This window comes from Hermetia illucens, chromosome 1, assembly GCF_905115235.1.
Source record: "Hermetia illucens chromosome 1, iHerIll2.2.curated.20191125, whole genome shotgun sequence".
NCBI classification, from domain to species: domain Eukaryota; kingdom Metazoa; phylum Arthropoda; class Insecta; order Diptera; family Stratiomyidae; genus Hermetia; species Hermetia illucens.
The window spans coordinates 74,413,378-74,437,161 of record NC_051849.1 but is presented as its reverse complement, the minus strand read 5'-3'; the positions used below and the strand labels follow the sequence as shown (position 1 = coordinate 74,437,161).

Sequence of the window (23,784 nt, the reverse complement as noted above, 5' to 3'; positions counted from 1 at the left end):
CCATCTGAGTAATATGACAATGTTACTTTCTCAATTTCCTATTGATTATTTGTAACCGATTGCCTTGTTACAAGGATCTAATTGAAATTCCATTTCACACCACTAACATTGATGAATAAAAATCCATATTTTTGTTAAAAACTATCTTTATTGCTTATAATTAAATAATTTTTTAATAACTAAAATGAACTATTTACAATGCAGTTACAATCAATATTATGATTCTAGTTTAGATGTATATTTTTATATGTTGTGAATTCAATTCTGAGATAAAATACCAGTTAGATGAGCAAAACATTTCCTCTTTATAGTATTATTCATTTATATACGTTTGTATTTGACATCATATTTTGTATTTCATCGTTATTAAATAAATGTTACTTCTACCGCTGATATTATTGTGATGCCCAAATTAACAAGATCCTTATGTACAAAACCATAACAAAACCGGATCATTTTTCAAAAAATAATGATTTATTTAGTCTTCCCACGCCTTTAAACCAATCAGATTTTAAATATTGTTCCGTTAGTTATACGACCAAGAGATTATTTGCAGCCATAATTCTTTACGATTTCCTTTCATTTTAAACCTAAATGGCACCAAAGTATCCAATAAAGTTTTAAAAGAAAAACATTATCTTAATCTTTTAAACAAATTTCAATCAAGCGCGGAAAATTTATTATGTTCAGGAAACATATTTGTTATATAGTTCAGTTCTTGTAAGTTACCTATGTTGATTATTTGGGGGATAAATTAAATCAATATGTAGTTTTCGCTAGATATGTTAAATAGTCAATTGCTTTCCACCGTGTTGAATAAAATAACGGATATATACCCTTGGAATATTGCAATATTTTCCTACCATTTCCGATGATGTACTTTGCGCAAGGTTCTGCGACTATTGCATGAGATAAATCGAAAAGTAAATCAAAACTTTCCGAAAAGAACACTCCCGTGAAGTGTGTATTTGGAAACTTAGAACGACCCGCATAGTGATTTAGATGGCATGCAAATACAACCGAGCGATGTAAGCTGATTATGCAGATGAGTCGGTAATCTATCTAGTTCAACGAAAGAAAATAATTCCCATGCAGGAACTATATGGATAATTTTTGGCGAAAATATCATTCAGCATTTTCACTCTAATTCAAATCGAGCACGAATGCAAAAACATGTGAAAACGGAGATGCCCGACAATCATGGAAAGCCTACGGTCAGTATCAATCAATAATCCAAGGTGAAAACTTAATAAACTGAACAACATCGACTAGGAGCACTATCTCCGTATCTTTTTCTTTCTTGATAATGATTTGTTGATGTTAATATGTTTTCCAGTTGTCTCTGATATGGATACAAATACATTACACGAATTTAAATCGTCCTTTTTGATAATAATAATTTCCACGCTGTGTATTTCCTTCTTTATTATTCCTTTTTGAAATCCTGTTCTATATAAGATCTACGAGAAGTCACTAATAAGTATTAGAAGGAGGATATTTCATTATTGAGAGGTTTCTATAAATTTTTAGATATTTTTGGCATATCTCCACTGAGTTAGCTTCTATTTTCCGCTTCGTTTATAAGAAATAAACTAAAGATATTTAGTATTTTGTATTTGTTATTTGTTTTGTAACGTTCTGAATGAACAGAATGTGATATTATTGTACTTGCTTAAAAAATAAAAAGATAAAATAAACAATTTACTGATATATAAACTTTGTTATAAGTAAAAGTTGTTTTTTCTTTTAATACATAAGATTAGTCTCTCAGTTGACAAAAATTAAACTCGTATACAGAAAATTAAGTTACTTGTTTGCCTACAAGTTCCGTTATTGAAAATCATGCAAACAAAAAAAGTTTATATGTCCGAAAACGCTCAACTGCCATAATGTTCAGTCAAATTACAATTTTGAAGTATAAAACAACTTTCTTCGATTCGATTACAATCCTTCATGGCTTCCTTCGAAAATGTTACAACAGTTATTCTAGAGTCTGACCTATTTACAATGTACTCTCTTAAACGCGTCTTATATCAAGTTAATTCTCAACAAAATCACCCTTAATGTTACCCTACACTAGTATTTACTTTTAGTATTCAGATTTATACGTTTTTATTCTTTACATATACATATAACCAATATTCAGGATGATTTTCATATTCAATTAAATTTAATAACAAAAACAGTAGTGAAGGATGATGGTTAAGAAGTGATGTTTGCTATGTTCTCTTTATATATACTTTTTTTCGGTTTCCTTTTCTTTCGCTAAACTTAAAAAAAATTCATTCTAAAAATGCAATAACGTAATCTCTGTCTAGAATGATTATCACTTAGGGTAAAATTAGAATTAGAACGTTATTATATTATATAATAATAGAAAACTATCCTATCTAATATTAAATGCGACGTAGACAACAATCAAACACATACTTCATCGTATGCTAGTCGAACTTTGTTATTTGACAACGACAACTTATCCAATGTCTTCTTTATTCGTAACGCCGGCAATCGTACATTTGGATTTTTATGCCAACATTCACGCATCAATTTTGACATGCCTGCCAACAACTGTATAGGAAGAAAAAAAGGTATGTTGAATATCAAATAGAAACTTCTTGTAAAGATCGAATTAGAAATCATACAACGGTAATATTACAGAGAATGGGCAAATTATTAGAGCCTCACGTTTTTTTTATTTAATTTTAAGAACATGATATTTTTTCATGTCAAGTACTCGTATGTATCATTTATTTGTCATTATGGTTTTTGACAAATATATATTTCTAGTACAAATCACGTTAATATTTTATGATCACCTCAATTTTTACAAGTTTGGCATGATAATGAACTTTTTCAGCAACCTCGTTACTTTTATGTTATTTAGCATCGGAAAAAAACTACTTCTGAAATTTTCAAGAAAAAATACAGAAAATCATAATTTTTTTTGTCATGTCAAATTTTTGTGACCAATAAACGACGATGGGAAAACTGTTGGAATATGGACACCAGATCCATTCATCGACTTTAAAGCCGCCTATGATAGCATTTTTTTTTGGGAGTAGGGTAAGTGAATGCGTTTACGCATAGAGTGTTGGAATCCCGCAACAGCACGCTGGCGGACTACCAACTAAACACCTCTCTCTCATCAGAGAAATAGCCTGAAACCGTTTGACACATTACTTCGGGTTAGCCCTCCCGCTCTCCCGGCTTTGGGAGCCTTCAAGTCAGGGAATTCATTTCACCAACGGGAGGGGTGGGGAGGAAGGGATTTGTTGTTAGTTCAGGGAACCCCTTACCGTCCGATCCCTCCGCCGGTCGAGTTCAATCTTCTTCGCAATAAGAAGAGCCCGAACATAATGCCATAATCCAGCTGCCATCGCTCTTCAGCATCTCTCTGACAATGTTGTCTGGAGAGAGCTCCACTGTCTGCATAAGGCCGCTGACGAAATCCGTCCCACCTCTCGCAAGAGAAAAAGGTGTGTGGCGTCGTCCGCCACTCCATTGCAGAACAGAAAATCAGGAGATCGCGCCTATGCAGGTAAGAGTGAAAACCTCCACGCCCACTTAGAAGTTGGGTAAGGAAGTAATCAATCAACGTCAAGCAACGTCAGCACCGAAAACCAACCAACCAACAACAACTGTTCCGCTTACAAAAACTGTTCCACTCGAAACGTCTCACCATAGGGTCGAAGCTCTTACTGTACAAGACAACGATCTTGCCAGTCCTCATGTATTCCTCGGAGACTTGGGTTCTTAGCAAGACTTAGCGGACTCTTGGCCGCTTTCGAGAGAAGAATCCTCCGAACAATCTTTGGCCCCCTACATGAAGATGGACGATTCCGTAGTCTACATAACGACCAAATCTATGAGCGATGTCATGACCGTCAAGTTGTGGATAAAATCTGGCTCAATAGGTTACGGTGGGCGGGTCACTTAATTCGTATGGATGAGGATGATCCAGCCCGGAAAGTCTATAAAGGCAATATCTATGGTAGAAAAGGAAGACGAGGCAGACCCTGCCTAAGATGAAGCGATGGCGTAGGTCAAGATGCCAGACACCTTTTAGGGATATCGAATTGGTGGACCTTGGCGCAAAACCGGGATGTCTGGAGTTCCTTATTAAGGCAGCCCTAGACCGGATACCGGGTGTCGCGCGGTTGATGATGATGAATAGACGGTTTTTCATCGATTTTACCAAATTTTGATTCTTTTGTGTTTCAAAACCCTCCGAGACGTTTTGGATTGCCGTTTTCATCTGATCGACAAACTGAAACTGGCTTTTATTTGCATGAATTAAACGAAATAATATAGCCCTGTGGCGTAGCAGGGCTAACAAGATTCGAAATTTATTTCGAATGTTGTTAATTCGACTGACGAATGCAACCATCTTACAATCAAGTCGTACCAAGACTGAACTCTTGTCGACAACCCTTTAGGACGTCCTGGATACTTCTTCTTACCATAAAAATTTGGATTTTTGAAATAATTCAGAACGACTCATTGCGAACGTATCCATTGGCACTCATCGTCATTATTCAACCCTTCTCAAAGCTCAGCCAAAGCTTCCCATTATCTATAAAAAGAACAATTAAACGAACGAAACCGAAACAAATTAGCCACAAAATTCTGACTCAGCGAAAAATCAATGATTTACGCATCGCTCCGTTAAACCCAAGACAAAATGATGCAACTCGTTGCACATGCGGCAGTTCATAGACAACACGACATAACCAATTTTCGTGACCGTAGCTTCAGCTGCTTCGAAGTAAAGTTCGCGTGACAGATAGACGAACAAACAGACAAATTGAATTCATTTAAATAGGGTTTTGTTTCACCCTTAAGAAGACATAGCGGGCGCTTTGATTAATCAAAATTAAAAGGCAATCCGATTCTAAGTGCTTTCATCTATCTAACCGGACAATTTTTTACTGAAATAAATATTGTTTTTAAAAACATTTTAGTTGATATTTTTGCAACACAATTACTTATCTTAGAAAGAATTTCTTCTAAGTGCCTTAGGGGATCCTTATAAACTATTTCTTTCAAATATCTTCACAGGAAGTGGTACATTGGAATTAAATCGGACGATCTTGCATCGTTCGTAACGTAACGTCCATAAAATTATGTGAAAATGCCCCATCCTGGTGAAACCACATTCTGCTCCTGTTAAGTGGCACATTTTCTTATAAATCGGCCAAGACACCCCGCAAAAAAGGTTTATACCCACCACCTGCCAATCTGTTATAAGGCCCTGTAAATTGGTCTCGAATAATTCCTGCCCAAGATTTTAAATTCCATTGGCTTGGATAATATGCTTCACGATTCAATCCACCGGTGATTACTGTGGTAATTTAAAGTCCCTTCTTGGGTAAAAAGACATTTGTTGGCAAATAAAATATTTTTAGTGAAACTCCGATTTTTCCCAATTCCCTCTTGCACCCAATCGTAAAAATGTACTCCATTTTAGATGGAAATGGATAAATGTGGCAACTAAAGGGTTAAGCAATCGAAAAAAATTTACTTAATATCTTTGCATAAGGAATAACGTGGCATATAGTTTGGCCGGAAAAGATCGAGACTTAATCGAAAATCTTATCGCCAGCATAAAATCGTAGCGCCTGACATAAAATTACCGCCACGAACCGTTTTTCGCTTTCTGAACGACGGCTTGAGGCTAAAAGCTTACAAACGATATACCGGCACCTTTTCATTCCGCGATTGAAGCGGCTCAGAAAAGTAAATAATCAAAAAATCTACTGCGAGCGTACGATGAAAATGTTGTCAAAAAAATCTTGTTCTTGGGCTCTAACGAACCAAGATGTATAACAATTGCCTTGTCTTAAATCTGGAAATGCAGTTAGCGCTAATATCAATTTGAAAATGTTCTGTTCTAATATTCTTATGTGGAAATAGCACATTGAAAGTGACCACCACTGTCACTTAAAAGCTCTAAGCTTTCGTCAAAACTTGTCCACGGCATCTCATCGGGATACGCTCGCCTGAAGAATTTCGAACAGAGAACATCATCGGCACACAGGCCAGTTACCCGTGGACATGCTGATCAGAACGCGGAAATTACAGTGGGTAAATCACACAATACCGAAAGACCATAAATCCATAGCTGGCTACGATATGCAGTCGAATCCACTATCCCAAGGTAATCAACAAGTGGATCGCCGTAGAAGCACATGATGTAGAACAGTGGAGGAGGAGGATCTAGTGCAGTCCTGGGGGGAACTGAACCGCATTTCAAAAAACTATTAAACGATGTTACCGATCGGTATCTTCGAGAGTAATTCCCATATGAGACAACGACTTTCAAAGTTGAATTCGTTGTATTTTAAAGTACGACCTCATTTACACTCCGCGATGCGACACTACATTCAGCACAACCGCCAAAGCGGCATGCTCATATTTCACTAGCGCGACAGGCAACTGCAAGTAACTACATATTTTGACATTTTAACAGATTGATAAAAACCAAAACTGACAAATCGTAGCAGTCAACTGAGTGCATTATATGAAAGTGACAGGCAATTCAGCCACGTCGCATTGTGCAGTGTCACTCAAGTGTATTGGCTGCCTACAAAACCATATAGAGATATTTTGACAAGCCGGGCAGTTTGTGGCCGCATCGCGTCGTCCAGCGTAAATAGGGTCGTACGTTTAGTCACAAGGAACTCATCAATTTAACATTGACATTAATCTTAATCAAGTTTGCCTTTAGAATTGTTGAATATTTATATTGAATTTCAAAACTTTGATGCTCGTTTTATCGAATTTTCATTTTTATGATTTTTGCTAAATTGACATCGCGATGAGTAATAGCTTGTTCTGTTCAGCACAACACTAAACTGAACTAAAAAATGCTGAAAATCAAAGAACAGTTTTTTTCTCTGAACAATCACACTTTTTTATTCAAACCTGCAGAAATTTAACATTTTTGGATTTCTTCCATTTTTTAGTTCACTCAGAAGAAGAAAAATATGATAATGAAAACTACTCGATTTTTGTTCGTTTCTATCTTCGTATCTTTCACGCCATTTGGAAACTCGAGCGAGGCGGCGTTCTACAAATTTGCATGCCAACCAAATCTTATCAGATAAAAATGAATTTTGTTTTGGGATGAGCTTGTCCTTAGCCGACCATCTACTTGATGGCGGGCTGCACATATTTGAGAAGCAACTTACTTCTGCTATTCAGTGCGCGGACGCTGCTCAAATATGTGCAGCCCGCCATCAAATAGATGGTGGGCTAAGGACAAGCTCATCCCAAAACAAAATTCATTTTTATTAGCTCTAACCAGTTGTAGGTTCAAACAAATGCGATTTCGGTCGTTGTAATTCATACCCTTGGCGGGTTTTAAATTGCATATAAACGAGCCAATTGCCACCTGTTGCCGTTTTCGGTCACGCTGCTCCGCAGGATAGAGGCGCTGAGGCAGCGTCTGATGAGATCGCCTCTGCCCTGCGATCGAAACCGCATAGTCAATATTTAAAAAAAACTTATCAGATAGTTTGGCTGAGCACAAGTTTCTTTGAATCTTTTAAACAGTTGCTAAAACATACAAAAAATTTTGGTGAGCTCAATTCATTTTCCCCCTCCAAAAAAAGTGGCGAAAAAACGCCTCTTTGAGACAGCTTGAAGCAGGCTCCTTCCTTAATTTTATTTTACATCATATTCTTCATTTTTATTATATTTACAATTAAAGCTATCAACCATAGTGCTACATGATAGAAATTATAATTCAAACCATTGGCACAAACGATAACAGTGCAGCCGTGTTCCAAAATAAATATAAGTAAACTGAAAATTACAAATGCTAAGTAGAACTTACCGGATCTGATGTCCATCTGTTAGGTATTGAGGGTCTATATTCGTCGCCACAGACCACTTTACGCATATCTTCAAAGCTGGGATCCGATGGCACGACATCATAGTACGGTACTTTATATTCCTCCACTATCCCGCATGATATTGTTCGTCTGCAAACTTCCCAGAATATTAAGCCTAACGCATAAATATCGGCACGTCGGACTGCTTCAAAATTTTTCAAGTCGATACTAGAAGATATAAAAAAATTAAATGAGCATTTCTACTACTAATTTGTTTTTATAAATTGTTTTTTACTCATTGAATAGAGTATATTGCGCCAATTGAAATAACTAAACCGCTATAAGTTCAATATTAGGGAATATATGAATAATATTACAAGACACAATTCAATTGTCAATCTGTAATCCATCTCTAAAAAGAAAGTACAAAATCCTACCTTTCATCCAACACTTCTGGCGCCATATATCTCCTTGTACCAACTTTTGGATTTGTTCCCATATCAAGCTCTCCGGTTGTTTGCGAATGTAAAACAGCTAACCCGAAGTCAGCAATAACACATGTCCCATTACTCCTCACGAGAATATTTTTCGACTTCAAATCTCTGTGAGCAATTGCTGGTTTTCCCTGTAGACAAAGACAAGGTATATTTTACGAGCGAACTTAGCATCAATTGTCAACAGAAAATACATACCTCTGATCCAAATATCTCTGTATGCAAATGCACAAGACCATTGGCAATTGACAAACATATCACAATCATGTCACTGTGGCTAAGTGTAGTCTTATTTAAATGGTCGTATAATGACCCGTTCGGATAGTAATTCGTTAATAACCAAAGCTGCGTACACGAATTGCGCGATGTCATATCTGATCCAATATAGCCTAATATATTTTCGTGACGTAGTAGAATTGTGCTATGAAATCGAGGGAGCTTTATTAGAAATTCTACTATACCATAAGCTGTTTGCCGCCTTACTTATATATTTCAGTTTCACGCTTCCATGACTCCTCCTCCCTACTGAAAAATATTTTGACTGCAACGTTTTCACCATACCAGACTCCCCGCCACACTTCACCATAGCGTCCGCGTCCAATACAATCTACCAATGTAACTTGTTTTGCTAGAGTTCTCTGAATGAGAAGTGGAAGACCGCTGCCTGAGCCAGAAGTCACAGAATGCTCTAAGTATTCCTATTATAAATGAAATAAACTTTAACCTACTGTGACCATAAACATAAATCGTTACATACGCGAAGAGTACTGTCTCCTGCGCTTGTTGCACGCAATAAATCATCACTAGCATAATAAGTCTCCAGATCTCGTTTTGAGCGCATCTCCAATAACCGTTTTTTATGGGATCGTGACCGACGATATATAAATAAAATTAGCGTACCTATTAACAGCATCGCTAGTATCGAGGCACCCACTGACAATGTGAATTTTAGAACGTAACCATTGAGTGTTTCCATTTTGGTAACGTCGTCTGGAAACCATACAATTATTAACTCAATCAGTTTATTTCGTTCAAATGTATAAGCTCCATATACTCACTTAAGGGAGGTAGCTCAGGAAAACTGCCGTCATTACAATAGTCGCCAGAACAACATACTATGTTATATTGACCCGATGTATGTCGTTTCCTGGGTCCTGAGTTGTTGGTGTTCTGTGAAAAAATAAACATTTTTTCTACCATCGATAAGGAAAAAATTAAGATTTGGTCTTACTTGACTATTGCAGAACAAAGGCAATTGATCATATGAAGTTGTACATCCGCGAGACACCATCTCTTCACCATAGATGTCACGAACACGCGATTTCCAACACTAAAATAAAGAAAATAAATTACAAAGGCGTTTTTGCAATCTTTATTCAAAATAACTTTATAAATGTATGTTTAAATAATTTGGACTTGCAGCGACAGAATGTCGGCTTATTTGGCGCGCCATTGTCTCCCATTACAAAAGCTACATGGCTTGCAGAAAACAGGATATCCACATAGTTTCTTTTTCATAATGTTATTTTTTTATTTTTCCTATTTGATTTTCAATGAACTACGCTTCAGTTTCGTTATCATCACAGAAAATGTTTAGCTAACTTAATAATCACACCGTGAGAAAAATATTGTATCTTCAAAATAATTACCTGTATCGCATTTTGACATAGTGTAGCACTAATTGTAGTATTTCGGCAATCAGGGGGCTCACATGAATAACATTTGTATCTGCAAAGTATAGGAATGGTAATAAGCAAAATTGAATACCAACGAGAATGGAATAAATCAAATGAAACAAGACAGAGAAAGACAATTTCAAAAACAGATTTTATGCAATAATCGCACAATTAATCACTCCTTACATGAACTCTAGACTACTGTTTTCTTATTTACCTTCTTTTCATACGTCTTTTCGACTTTGAATGTCTCCTATGTTAGCATAATTTAATTTAAAGATAGAGGGTATCATTAACGGAATCTAGCGATACTTAAAAAGATCAGGCTTCTGACTATTACTTAGTCGTCTACTAATAGATTAGAAATTCATTTAGGAAACTTACCTAGGGTGCACTTGTATGGAGTTTTGCACTGGAAGTTCCCGTGGATTCATATTTGATGAGCTTATATCCAAATTTTCTTGATTCTCATCTAAAAGGAGGTTCCCTGCCACATCACCTGAAATGATAAATTGTAAATTCAGTAAATTCATTTTAATCTATTAACTTTAATTAATTACTGGAAAAAGCTACTTTAAGCTTCAAATGCTGCCATACTACATGTCTGTAAAAACAACCTCCTCATCGAGGCTGAGAAATTCAAATATTGTACAAAAATGAGAAAGGCAACGAGCAGATAGCAAAAGCGAAGTTTTGGAAAACAACACTTTGGTTCAGTGAGAAACGCATAACACCATCTGACTGGCAAGAAAACATAACCGATCCAATATAGAAAATCAAAGGCAGCTCGGTGCAAGTTTCAAATTACCATCCAATGCCATGAAGATTTTTGAACACATTTTTAGCAACCGGATTCATGACACCATTCAAATTACCGTAAATAGCCGAGTTTGTAAACAACCGTGAAACTGCTGACGCCTCCGAATAAATTCAATATTCCACTATCACCGTTCTTAGCACCGACCTGTGACAACTGAGCAAATCAAGTATCTGATTTCAATGGTCTCAACCAATAGTGAACTACGCCAGGAAATAACTGCATCAACATAACTTGAGTGAAATGGCGTTCTACAAATAATGTCCTTTGAGATCGATGCATCAACGAAAGACTTAAATCCAAAACCTAGCGTAATGTCGGCCACTCTGTCGCCTTTAATAGTTCCGATTGTCGATTGGTTTTTAATCACAATGATCCTCACCTCGTAGTAATGGAGACGAAAGTATGTTGGATCGACTACGTAAGATGCTATGATCACATCTGAAATGATGAGTCTTCGATGGAATGGTCTTGCAATCCGCACTGATAAGAACTGGCTACATAGGATTGACCTAAATATCGAAGTCAATGGGAAAAGACCCAAAAGTTGACCGAAACCGTTTGATATTGATGATAGTAATTTAAGAGTCAACATTTCTATTGTTTGTTGAGGATGCTGAATACACCGAAAGCATATAGCATATAAAGCTCTGCACGCCTGTCTATCTGTTGCATTTTTTTAGAGGCGGTGAAGATGTTAAAATATTTTCTACAATCCTGGTGCTAGGTATGAACCTTATGTTGCAATTCAATGTTGCTAGACCTCACGATTACCAACTGATTCACCTATTTACTCGCCGAACAATCGTAACCAAAGTTTAGGTGGACCTCGAAAGTATCCCAAGTATCCCAATGTTATTTGTCGTGCGAGCCCGACGTCCCATGTAACGCGTTCGTGGCGGAACGGAAAATTTTTCGCACGGAATCTTAATGTCCTAAATGACATGATCTTTATTAGGGACAACTTTTCTGGCCGCCTGCGAACGCGTTAGATAGAAAATCGGCCTGTGTGTTGCTAAGTATATGAAATAGCAGTTTTCTTGGAGAGTTGACTTTTAATCCAGAGAAAATCGAACAATGATAGTTTAAGACAAAATTTACAATAAATATAAGCATATCAAAAAAAATCACGATTAATTTGATTCTTTTTTTTAAATCAGAAAAATCCTTCAAAAACAAAAAAAAATATAATTATAATAATAACAAAATAACAAATATATATAAATAATGTATAAAACTCCGATGTAGCCGATTCCAAGCCTGGTTGTGAAAGGATGAGGAATGAATAGCTTCAGTTTGAATGGCGGTACACCACCGCAGCGTTTCAGGGGGTAGCTGACGAAAGTAAAGAAATTCTTGCAGATTACTCACTGAGGAAGCTATCACTACACCTGGTAGTTAGGGACAAGACGCGCCACCAAAAATGAGGAGGAGAATTTTAAGGTCCGGTACGGATAACCGGCGGGAGTCGTCTGACTTGGTGACTAGGTCGGGCTCCAGTAATGGCGCCACGGCAACCAGGAGCATTCTTCCGCCTGTTTCGCATAGGCGCGTAGGCAGCGGATAGAGTGGAGTTAAGAAATGAACCTCTTCATCATCCGCTCCTACTATGAAATAACGGCGGGAGCGGATACAGCATCTTACCGCCCCCTGTGGTACCAAAGATTCGCCAAGTGTTTCCCGCAATTCTCGCATGTGACTGCGTAGCAAGTCGCAGACCAGTACCGCTTTATTACTCGCAGCGACACAATCCCGGCCATCATCAGGGAGTGTGTTCGACTTGAGGTCAGAGGCGGCTCTGGCAATGCCAGCCGACGGTTGAAGAATAAATTGCAGAGACTTTTTCAGAAACTATGCCATCCCCAGTGAGACATCTATAGTTGAAATTCTGGACACACTAAAGCAGAAACTTTCTGTCGTATGCAGTCGGCATCTTCAAGGAGATTCGTTGAGTCCTCTTTGGTTTTGCATGACACTGGACCCCCTTTTATGGCCACTGAATGATGCAATAAAATATAGCCTACGTTCAATCTTCTGAGTGGAGTGAAGTCGGACCAAGAGCGGAACAATAAATGGAATTCGAAGGCAATGCACGATATCCACGTGAATTGTCTTTGGCAGCCATTTGTCGAACAGATGGCTGTATGCTGGGGAGCTCTTTGCTGAGACGGAGGGATTCATGTGTGCCATTCAGGACGGCGTGGCCGTCACTCGAGCTTATAAAAAGCTCATAATGAAAGAACGGGTGGAGGACGAGCAGTGCAGAATGTGTGGTTCGCGTTAGAGACGTTCAACCATCTCATTTCTGGCTGCACTGTTATGGCACCGATGCAATACGCGAACAGGCATAATGCTGTATGTAAGGTGATCCATCAAAACCTCGCATACATCGCATGTATTGGGACCGATAATTTCTGACTGAAATACGTGGAGAAGAAGGTGAACTATGAGCCACTGCATCGGGAAATCAAAGAAATTTGGCGTTCCCAGCGAGTGGTTGTAATTCCTATAATATTGTCAGCTACAGGTATTGTACCTACCTCACGGCTTCCCTTGATCTCTTGGGACTCTCACAAAGTCTGGTCCAAACCATGCAGAAATATACCGAGGCACGTAGGCAGGCTCGATGTTGCGGGCAATTCTCGACTATTGCTGCCATTGACCAACCAACAGAGCCCCTTTATCTTTTAAATAGGTAGGATGGTCAGAGCCAAAATATCTGGCACTTAGTGCCAGTATTCGGTAAAATCCGGCATCTGCCGAGATTGTGACAACTCGGAAATAATGTATATAAAGTAATAATTTTACCATCAACCCTATTTTAAACATAAATAATTATTTACTTTAGCAACACAAAGTGCAATGTCTGTAATCCTCAAATGAACTGAACCCAATTCCCGCACGTAAATACAGACACTGTGTCAGCATTTTGTGAAAAGCAGATCTTATTCTGAGTGGCAAGGTAAGGAAATTTAAAAGGTCTTGCGAATTGCTTATCATAAATTAGTTAGTTAGAATAATTCCATAGCACATACCGCGTGACCTCGTCATGATGAACCTTAAGCGACACATGGTTGAAGTATCTAGTTGTGAGTTTAGACCGCAGCATAGAAATACTATTTTTTAAACGCGTATAAAGTAGTAGAACATTGATGACCTAACCCAGTGCCAATATGAGTTAGGCTAACTGGCACGATTTATGCCTAACTCAAAAGCAATCCAAGAGCTAGAAGTAGGATTAGCTCGAACTGACATAAAATCCTGACAGGAATTTTAAATTTAAAATCTATTAGCACATCATTATTACATTTATTTGCATAGGCCTAGATTTTATATGCGAGGCAGTGTGAAAAGTTTCTGGCCTAATTTTTCATAACGGTACTCTAATGCCATTTTTATAGGGTGTATCACCAAGTTCGTCGGAATACGCATTTGCAGTATTGATAACTTCCTCATTACCCCCAATTTTTTTTACCTCCGAGCCATTTTTGGGGCTAGAAAACAAACGATGGTCGCTAGGGTTTAAATGTGGTGAAAATGCTGAATAGGAGAACAGTTTGAACTTCAGCTCGTTGATTTTAGTCATTACAACGACCGACGTATGGACAGGTGGATTGTCATTGCGAAACAAGATTATTTTGTTCGCCAGATGCAGCCATTTAAGGTTTTGTGTAAACATAAAGCCTTTTTAAAATCAGTTTAATGTCTCTCTACTCTGGCTGAACCGATTGTTACGAAATTTGGTGAGAACATGTGATCTATGTGTCCCCATCTGAAAAATCTGAAAAAATCACAGTGATGCAACTATATGAAATCTAGGCCTCAAAGTACATCCTATTCCGATATCTGCACAAATAAAGTTAATAATAGTATATTACCATGTTTTGGAAAGTTACCGGAAAACCCTCCTCAAGTTCATCCCAGTAGAACATAATTTGACATCAGCATAGACGATAATATAGGACATAATCCTGAAAACTACGCCTATTATTAACAAAGTTATAGAAGGTGAATGTTCCACATTTCAGGTAAATTTGTGTATGACGTCATCATCATATAAAATGATGGGAATATATATGCTAATAAAGCCTGCGGGTATTAACCAATATAATAGAATATCAATAATAAATCAGCCTCCTTGACGCCAGGCCGATCCATCCTGGTAGATACATTATGGTGACTTTTTCAAGTTTTTCTGGTTGGATACGTTCTGAGGACCTAACCTGTTACGGTTTATTTTACTCGCATTTTATAGATAGATAGATACCATCGCGCCAAAAATTGGCCGGCTTGGCCGCTATCCACTCATCGAGCCATTTTTTGAGTTCGTCGTAATTGGAGAAGTGCTAGTCAGCCAGGCCATGCTGCATCGACCGGAGCAAATAGTAATCAGAAGGAGCAATGTCTGGAGAGTACGGCGGGTGGGGTAGGAGTTCCCATTTCAACGTTTCTAGATATATTTGAACGGGCTGTGCAACATGTGGACGAGCATTGTCATGTTGCAAAATAACTTCATAATGCCTTTGCTGGTATTGCGGCCGTTTTTTCTTGAGTTCGCGGCTCAAACGCATCATTTGACGTCGGTAGAGTTTGCCCGTGATCGTTTCGTTCGGTTTTAACAGCTCATAGTATACCACACCCAGCTGGTTCCACCATATACACAGCATGATCTTCTCACCATGAATATTCGCTTTGGCCGTCGATGATGACGCATGGCCGGGGTATCCCCACGTTGCCCGACGCTTGGGATTATCGTAATGGATCCACTTTTCATCGCCAGTAACTATTCGATGCAGAAAACCCTTCCTTTCTTGTCGTTGAAGCAGTTGTTCGCACGTGAAAAAACGGCGTTCGACGTCTCTTGGCTTCAGTTCATACGGAACCCAATTTCCGACTTTTCCGATCATTCCCATTGCTTTTAAACGGTGAGAAATGGCTTGCTGAGTGACTCCAAGTGTTTTTCCAAGTTCTTCGTGCGTTTGCGATGGATCTTGGTCGAGCAATGCCTCTAATTCTTCTTCTTCAAAAATTGTTGGTCGTCCGGCGCGCTCTTCGTCTTCGTCGACCAAACCACCTCTCACACGTTCGCTCAGATAGAGCATGGTCACCATAAACTTCCCCCAAAATGCGATGACTTTCGGTTGCTTTTTTCTTCATATTGAAATAATAAAGTAGAACTCCCCGCAAAAACACATTATTTGGTACAAAATTGGCCATTTTCGTTGATGAAAAAAGTATTGTTGTTTACACTTCAATTAAATAATTTATACTGACGTTTGTGCCTATTGACAGTAGCTTTCCGATGAATGTTTGGAAATGTGGATCAATTGAATAAAAAACAAGCTACGCCATTTATTGCGAAAACCGACAGAACTTATTTGTAGGCCTAATAACTAAAAAATAATAATGTTTGACGTTTGTTATTTTTATATCATCGTTCACAGCGCTCCATGCCTATTTCACCCATATACCACATCCTTACACACTTGCAATAAGTTAGTTATTTTTTGTCTACACTAGAAATTACCTAGAAATAATTTATATGGCAAAACAACGTTTGCCGGGTCATCTAGTCGTTTTATACAATAAAGTCTGGAGCCCTCAAGCATCGTATGTAGGATTTGGCTGGAAACATTATTGTATTGCATGAATACATAAATCCTGCACCACAGATAATGCAACGAATAAAAGTGCGCTTGTTAGTGTAATGTATCTTGGTGGTAAGCCACCATCTCTCTCTGTTCCCAGATAATATTTTGTAGTAGCTAGACGTAATATCTCTATAGGAAAGAAATTACACGAAAAAGGGATACTTTAAGCCCAACAAAGAATTGAGCAGGAACCATAATTAACGATCCAGAATCAGGAATAAGACAACAAAAATGCTACTCAAGAAAATAGAAAAGGCAATCATTCCCTGATTAGAAAAATACCAGCCGAAAAGATCATGTTAGATTCACTACCATCTCATTATTAAGTTGACCAGTGGAAAAACCAAGTAGCTTTTAAAACTAAGCAAGTCAGCTACATCATTCTGTCAATCGTTCAAAACAATTACGACCTTAGTAATGTTCTGCCTGGTCTTTTTGCATTAAATCGGGTTTGATCACTGAACTTTTATTTTTTATTATTTAGAGGATTTGAAAGTTTAAAAGTTAAAATTTAGGGAATATGACCGATCATTCGAGGCACAGATATTACGACGATTATAGAATTTTACTGGCTACAATGAAAAAATTAGAAGATGGAGAGCACGTATTGAAGTTCATGGAAAACAGATATTCAAAGAGGATGGAGTTTCTAAAAAATGAAATTACCTTAGCCGAAGCAAACAAAAAGTATCGAGAAATAGCCGCCAAACGAACAGAGATGGAACAGGTTGCACAAAGTGCGCTTGACGAAGCTTTGGGTGTTTGTCAACTGATCGGTAGAACTGACTTGCCTTCAATGGTAGTTAGCTATATTCCAAGTAAAAAAGACATAGAGGCATTCACATTACCAGTGTAAGATGATTTTTACTAGTAAGATTTATCTTAGTAAATCCTAAAGCAATTGTTTCATTCTTTCAAAGCATAATGGGCTTGCAGAACGAATTTGCAAACTAATTTGTCGACCGAAGGAAATTTATCCATTTTTAGGTTATGTGAAACCGAAATTTGTAGTACCTGCGCTCACTGTCATTATATATAAAGCCCAATTGAGAAATTGCAAATCAGTCAGGCGTAACTTCCATATTCAAGAAGTGCATGGTCGGTTTCCATGTCTTCCCATAAAAATATGGTAGAGGGTTACATCTGGACGTCCCTTCCTATTGATTCACCAGGCAGAATATTTGTCAATAACGCTGCACCCTAATCTGTGCACTCTATTATGTATTTGGAAGAAAAAGTATCGGTTATCACCCTGTTCCCAATGTGCAACCACTGCAAATATTTGGAGATTGCAATTAGAGTCAAACTTAAAATATACATAAAAAAACAAAGTTCTCAATCTAATTAGTTATCGCACCCTTCAAATATGCCATTAGTGCAGACCATTAAAGGCGCTGATTAGTATATCTAGGAAGCTTCCTGCCGGCGATAGAACTTCTATTTCGCCAGGGCCCATAATGCAATGAGCGAGCAGAAGTCATAAAAGTTAGGCAAATAAGGCAAATGAGCGGAATCTTAAGATGTCTTAAGTCCATCATAGTTAGGGCCAATGTTGTCAGCACTATTATTACCCCAACGCCTCCCGCTGCGATAGCCAAGAGCTCTAACCACTAAGCCATTCAGATTGCATGAGGCGATCATTCCATTTTTGGACAAGTTGCTCGAGATCATTTTTGCTATTAGATGCTAGGAAAACATCATCTGCATAAAGCAGTGTGTAGGGCGCTGGACGTTGGATGTCCCGTCTGACGGTGTCCATAACAAGAACAAAGGGGAGTGGTGAGAGGGCGCTTCCTTGAACACCAACAGAGATCCGAAGCTTATTGCGTCTGGGCCACGGAAAAACTGACGACGACCTAAAAATTCCTTCGTGATGCCAAATTATTATCCTACTACTTCCGCTCGTACCGGTGAGTAGACTTCTCAACTCCTCACGTTCATCATTTAGCTTCCACATTTCTATAGTCCGCCAGATCCCTTTTAGAACGTAGCTTTGTAATACGCATACTTAATAAGACAATCGACAATCTACTGTTGATCTCCATTCATCGGTCAACCGCTTGATATACTTAAGACGCGAGTCCTTCTTCGGAATTTTAACGAACATTCTCTTCTTCCACTCCCTCGGAAAGATTTCAGATTTCCAGGGTATGCGGATTAGTGAAAGTAGTCGCTCTACAAAAACTGCAACGACTGCTAGGAACAGTTCTCCAAGGAGACCGTTAACCCAAGTAGCCTTACCTATACACATGGCCGGAATGATTACACTTTTGCTTGAAGATCCAGTCTGTATCCGCATGCTGCGATGACTAACATATACATTCAAAAGAAGCGGTACTTGACCAGATGTTATACAGTTAAACACTATAGGTAACGATTCTCCACCTCTTAAAGTATTTGCCACCGTGGATGAGGAACACTGTTAAGACCCTCCATCGGACCATATAAAGGCTTGCGACTAGGTACAAGTTCTTTCATGATGCCATATACGGTGATGATATTATTATTATTTGCAACAATATGGACTTCCCTGAAAGGCACAATAATAAATTCTCTATTATCACGGCCCACGCTCATGCCAGCAATACTTCTACAAGCCTTCCTGTTTTTCAATATCTTTATCTTTGATTTTGTTCCCAGTTTATGATAGCAGTATTAGTCAACGCTACTGACACTACAATGGCTGATTTTGGTCCTAACCTGTGAGAAATTTGTTTGCTTTTGGTATTTTATTTCCTTTTACACCGCAAAGCATACCCAGAGTACCTCCGCAAATCTAGTAATACAATTCGAACAATTTTTACGTTTATGAACAATTTTTGAGGTGAACGAAGGACTGCTCAACGCCCTCAAGGCTATCGCGATGCGCTCGTACTTCAATCGCTTTTCAATAACACAAGTTGCTGTTCTTAAGACCGCATGCCCTCAAGCCTGAAAGACCGTTGTATATTGTCCCAAGAAAAAGGCCACTTCAGGTTTTTATCCGAAAGCTGTTCGCTATTGTTTTTGAGCCATCGTATATTTCAGATCCAAAAGTCAGAAAGCAATACAGAAGCGAGATTTAATCCTCCCAATATTTCTTCTAGTGATCTGTATCCCTTAAGTCCGTCGTTTCGGCAGTTGCCAATATGCACCTCAACGTATTCAAGTACGCCTACGCACACTTACAGAAGCTGGCAGGAGGCATATTGAAGTAATTGTCCAGCACTGTATTACAAACAACGTAAATAAACAAAAATTTAAAAACTTAAGATATGAGAGCTCGGTTCTCTTCATCTTTGCCTCTGCATGCTTATTTCAAAAAACTTCTTATGTACAATGACTTTCAGATATTTCGCTTCTTCAGAAAGTTGAAGGGTAATAAGAAGCAAAAATCGCTCACTTTCCCCCTTTTTATAAATAATACTTTTACGGCTTTATTTGGATTTACCGCAGGGTCATGCCTGAGACTCCAATATATACACCCTTCCTAGATCTCGAACAACGGCTAGCACATACTCCCCTTTCAGAGTTCCGTCCTCTATCTTGGTAACCAAGAAATGACTCATAGGACTTTCCGCACTAATAAATGTTTGTTTACATTAAGCGAATACAACCTAGGCGCTTCCTAACGAATGTGACGTTTAAGTAAGAATGATTTAAAGTTCATTTGTCTCAAGTTCTTTGGGTTTGAATAGTCTTTTCCAAGCTTCGGTATGGTAGATTTCCCTAACCTTCTGCCAAGAGGTGGCCATGTAGCCCAGAGCAAAACATGGCGGAAAAATATTTCCTAGAAGTTGCAATTGGTGCTCTATACATTCCTTTAGCATCCCTGAATAAATGCCATTTTGACCAATCGCTTTAAAATGCTCAAAGGACATGTAGCAGCTTTCTCACTGGTAACCGCCGCTGTATATCCAGAAGACGACTGTCGATCCCCATGTGGTCGATCTAATTAGATATACGTTTCCAATCAGCCAAAGCTCAACTGAGCCTCTGGCAGAATTTGCGCTCGAATAGTGTGCTACCAATGATGAAACATTGGAAGCTGCAGAAATCTACAAACCAGTCAATATGGTCCCCAAAAACGTGTTTCTAGATCACATGTCCGGCCACGGTGTTTTCAGACTCCACCTTGACATTCAGATCACATGTCACAATCGCAGAATGCCCGCAACAGGGAGAGAAGTGATCCCCAGAATGTCCAGCCTGTTGCGGTGAAATTTTCGCTGAGGTTTCTGAAAGCGAATATTTTGCAAAGCCTCGATACCGTCGCCGAGGGACGGTCGCACATTCCACATAGTAGCGGTTTTATAAGTATAATAGGATCCGATATTTGCAGGTTGCCAATCACAAATTTTCTTTTAAGCGTTGGGAATATTTAAGTGAATTCCAGGGTTCATAGTAGGTACAAAAATTTACCCCACCTAAGTGTTAGACGGTTTCGGTTTTTCAAGAAGTTCAAATAACATCTGTGAGTCTTGTCGATCGTGCAATGCCCCTGCGAATCATTCTGTTCTTCTGGCTGCGTGCAGAGAGAAATTTCATTAAATTAAAATCTATTCCCACCCATTCAAACCGCGAAAAACTCAAAATTATTTAAGGAGTTTGGGCCGATTTCAACCGCAACTGTCTCAAGGAGTTTTCCAGGATTCAGTTTTATTTATTGAGCAAAGAAACAGAAATATATGTGCGGTACAAAACATATATGTATATATTAACTTAAAAACTCAAGCGTGACTAATTAGGTATATAATGCTAACCTACGGAAATATCGGTAGCCGGTGACATGACATAAAGTGAAAAAGTGACCAATGTCAATGCTCATTAACATAACATATGCTGAAACCTGAGAATAATTTGGAGCTTGTGTGTGTGGTGGGGGAGAAGCTACAGCTTCTGAGCACTCAGGCCGGGTTGGCCCATTATATTCGCAATTTGGAACTTACAACCAAATAGACAAATAACAGAAAGCAACATGAAGTACTACTCCGCACTGGGAAACGAGGAAATGAGAGTTTTTAGACATCGCTAGACAGGATTGAGCGACGTATTTACAGTAAAGCGCAGTCCTTTCTCGTTGGTAATAGCAACCCGAGAAACGACTACTTTTTAGTCGATTTGGGCCTGTGCGAGGACAGTGATCAAAGACGGGAGGAATGAAGGAGATTGTGGAGCCTAATTGATAGAAGAAGGGACGTTAATTCAGAGAGGAAGTTGATGTTTACAGAGATCTCAAATTATACAGGCTAATTGATATTGACTGGCTTAATCTACACCTGCGCGAGGATTGGTGTGGTGGTTCAGAGAACAGGACTTGAAATGAGAGAAGGCTTTTAAGGCAGCTGAGGCCTTGGAAGCTTTGACAATAGATGATCTGATGTGAGGGTCGAATTTGAGTTTGTAGTTGAGACAGATTCCCAGGTATTTAATGTCTGGTTTTGACTAGAGAGAGTGTGGTTGGATATGCGTAGATGAAGGTTTTTGCTTTCTGGCACTCCTCATTATTGTTGGGGAGAAACGGCGGGCGTAGAGGATAAGTCTACGGAAGAGAAGGTAATATCGTGGGAAGTCGATGGAACGAAGTCCATCGAAGCGCACATGGCAAGTTCTCTTAGAGATAAATTCTCCAAAGATTCTGCAAGAACTGACATGTAGGGTACCATAAACTAGTTCACAAGAGTGGCACGAGTATCCGTCCAAGCGAACAATATACAAGTTTTACAGTCTGCCATTAGGTTACCTGATGTCACAATGCGCTAAGGATTATAAAGGTTTCGATTTCAAAAGTATCTACGCCGGACCTCTCTCAATTGTAAACGGTGATGCTTATAAGCTTAGACCTTCTTTTTTTATGCTGTTTTCAAAAATATCACATAAATAACATTTTTTGATGAAGGAGCTTCTTAAAGGATACCGAAATCCTGATAAACTCGGAAACTTCTGGACATCATACTTACTGATAACCACTGGAAGGTGATGATTCACCTTGAAACAATTCTGTCCTAAACATAGCCTTAATCGAAGGCCTAACGAATAAACCCCACAGACCTAGGTAGGTGGATACGTCCCAGAATATTTGCCACAATACCATTTATCTCCAGACGCTCTGAGAGCAATGCATCTACCCACTCCGACCCACACTTCAAATAATCAAACGCTTTTTATCAGAAACAACGCTTCGACCGCAATCAAACACAAGCATCGTGATAAGACACAAAAATGTAACGAGTCGATCCATCATGTCAGATTCGCGGAACAACCTGGTAAACAACAAATATAGATCGTAGATTACGCACGGCGATAACGCTCAGCAAGAACGGGCGGCGTACACCTTTTCCAATCAGCGTTCACGGAGCGAGCGCGGAGTGGAAACGGACAGGTTGCGGAGCTATGTACGGCTGTCGCCGCCAAGCAAATGCCACTTTGAACTGATGCTCGTGGCTGCTGCCAGAAGCTCGTAGTTCAATTCAAACACAAAACTAATCCTGATTCGGAAACTCATTACTTGACGTTGGAAGCGGTCCAAAAAAGTAATCCCTCTCGACGCAGGAAACAAACCAAATTAACCAGTATGTTTGTAAACAAAAGTTGATGGTCACCGACGGCGACAAACCGACAATACTTGATGGCAGTGATTTCAATCCGAGGCTGGCATCCGCAAGCGCCAAAATAGGGATAAAATCAAGCCACCTCCAATCTGCGTAGTGCCACCACTTATCATATCCCAAACTTATCCGAGCACTGCATCACAATCACATACACTGCACTAATTATTGGTTATTTGAAGGCAATACAACAAATGACTATATCAATTTTCTGCCGCAGCAGATTAGAAGCCAGACATTGTAATAAAAAAAATCTAATTATAGCGACATCGGGTCGGAACACCTTCCATCTACACACCAAATACACAACATAAGCACTGGCTACCGGGAAATACACTTATTACCGCGAAAGGCGGGATCTTAACAAATGATTTTTACAGAAAATATTAACTACCTTTGGAATAATTCACCAATAAAAAGAAAATTAAACAACACTTCATCGCAATGGCAGCCATCGTAGCTATCAAAATAATCACGGAATTTGACGTTGTGCGGACTGGGCGTTCAAATGTATCGCCTCGATGGCGTTGCCAGATGACTTGTTTTGAAGCGGCCAGAGTGATGTAAATGTCAATAAACAAATGGAATTTCGTTAAAAAGTTATTTCGAAATCAAGCAGTGAAGCGAACAACAAAGGTGACGGCAGAAGTCTGAGTAGTTTCAAAAGAAGTTAAAGTAAATCTCAATTTTCATAAAATATATTTCTAAACTAAAAATCTATTTT

At 38.7% G+C, this 23,784-nt stretch overlaps 1 protein-coding gene across 2 annotated transcripts; it reads right to left on the bottom strand.

The window, feature by feature from the left end:
* Positions 1-1,408: 1,408 nt before the first annotated feature.
* On the bottom strand, positions 1,409-23,556 carry LOC119650857 (activin receptor type-1). Of its 2 annotated transcripts, XM_038054013.1 has the most exons (12): positions 23,455-23,556; positions 10,390-10,504; positions 10,223-10,258; positions 9,979-10,057; positions 9,561-9,659; positions 9,388-9,499; positions 9,087-9,319; positions 8,813-9,027; positions 8,528-8,750; positions 8,273-8,460; positions 7,838-8,063; positions 1,409-2,568 (listed from the first exon to the last, which is right to left on the bottom strand). In XM_038054013.1, exons 1-12 carry the CDS (start codon positions 23,513-23,515, stop codon positions 2,419-2,421), a joined length of 1,737 nt encoding a protein of 578 aa, XP_037909941.1. In that variant the 5' UTR covers positions 23,516-23,556; the 3' UTR covers positions 1,409-2,418. The 2 variants fall into 2 exon arrangements, with proteins under 2 accessions (XP_037909941.1, XP_037909949.1); XM_038054021.1 differs by lacking the exon at positions 10,223-10,258.
* Between the last annotated feature and the right edge of the window lie 228 nt (positions 23,557-23,784).

Bases quoted from the DNA above. Each gene is read 5' to 3' on its own strand.
- LOC119650857 (XM_038054013.1), bottom strand. From the start codon at position 23,515: ATGGCTGCCATTGCGATGAAGTGTTGTTTAATTTTCTTTTTATTGGTG. The intron at 9,500-9,560 runs GTAAGACCAAAT...ATTTTTTCACAG, and splicing joins CTTTGTTCTGCAATAGTCAA to AACACCAACAACTCAGGACC. The intron at 8,751-8,812 runs GTAAGGCGGCAA...TCGATTTCATAG, and splicing joins CGTGAAACTGAAATATATAA to CACAATTCTACTACGTCACG.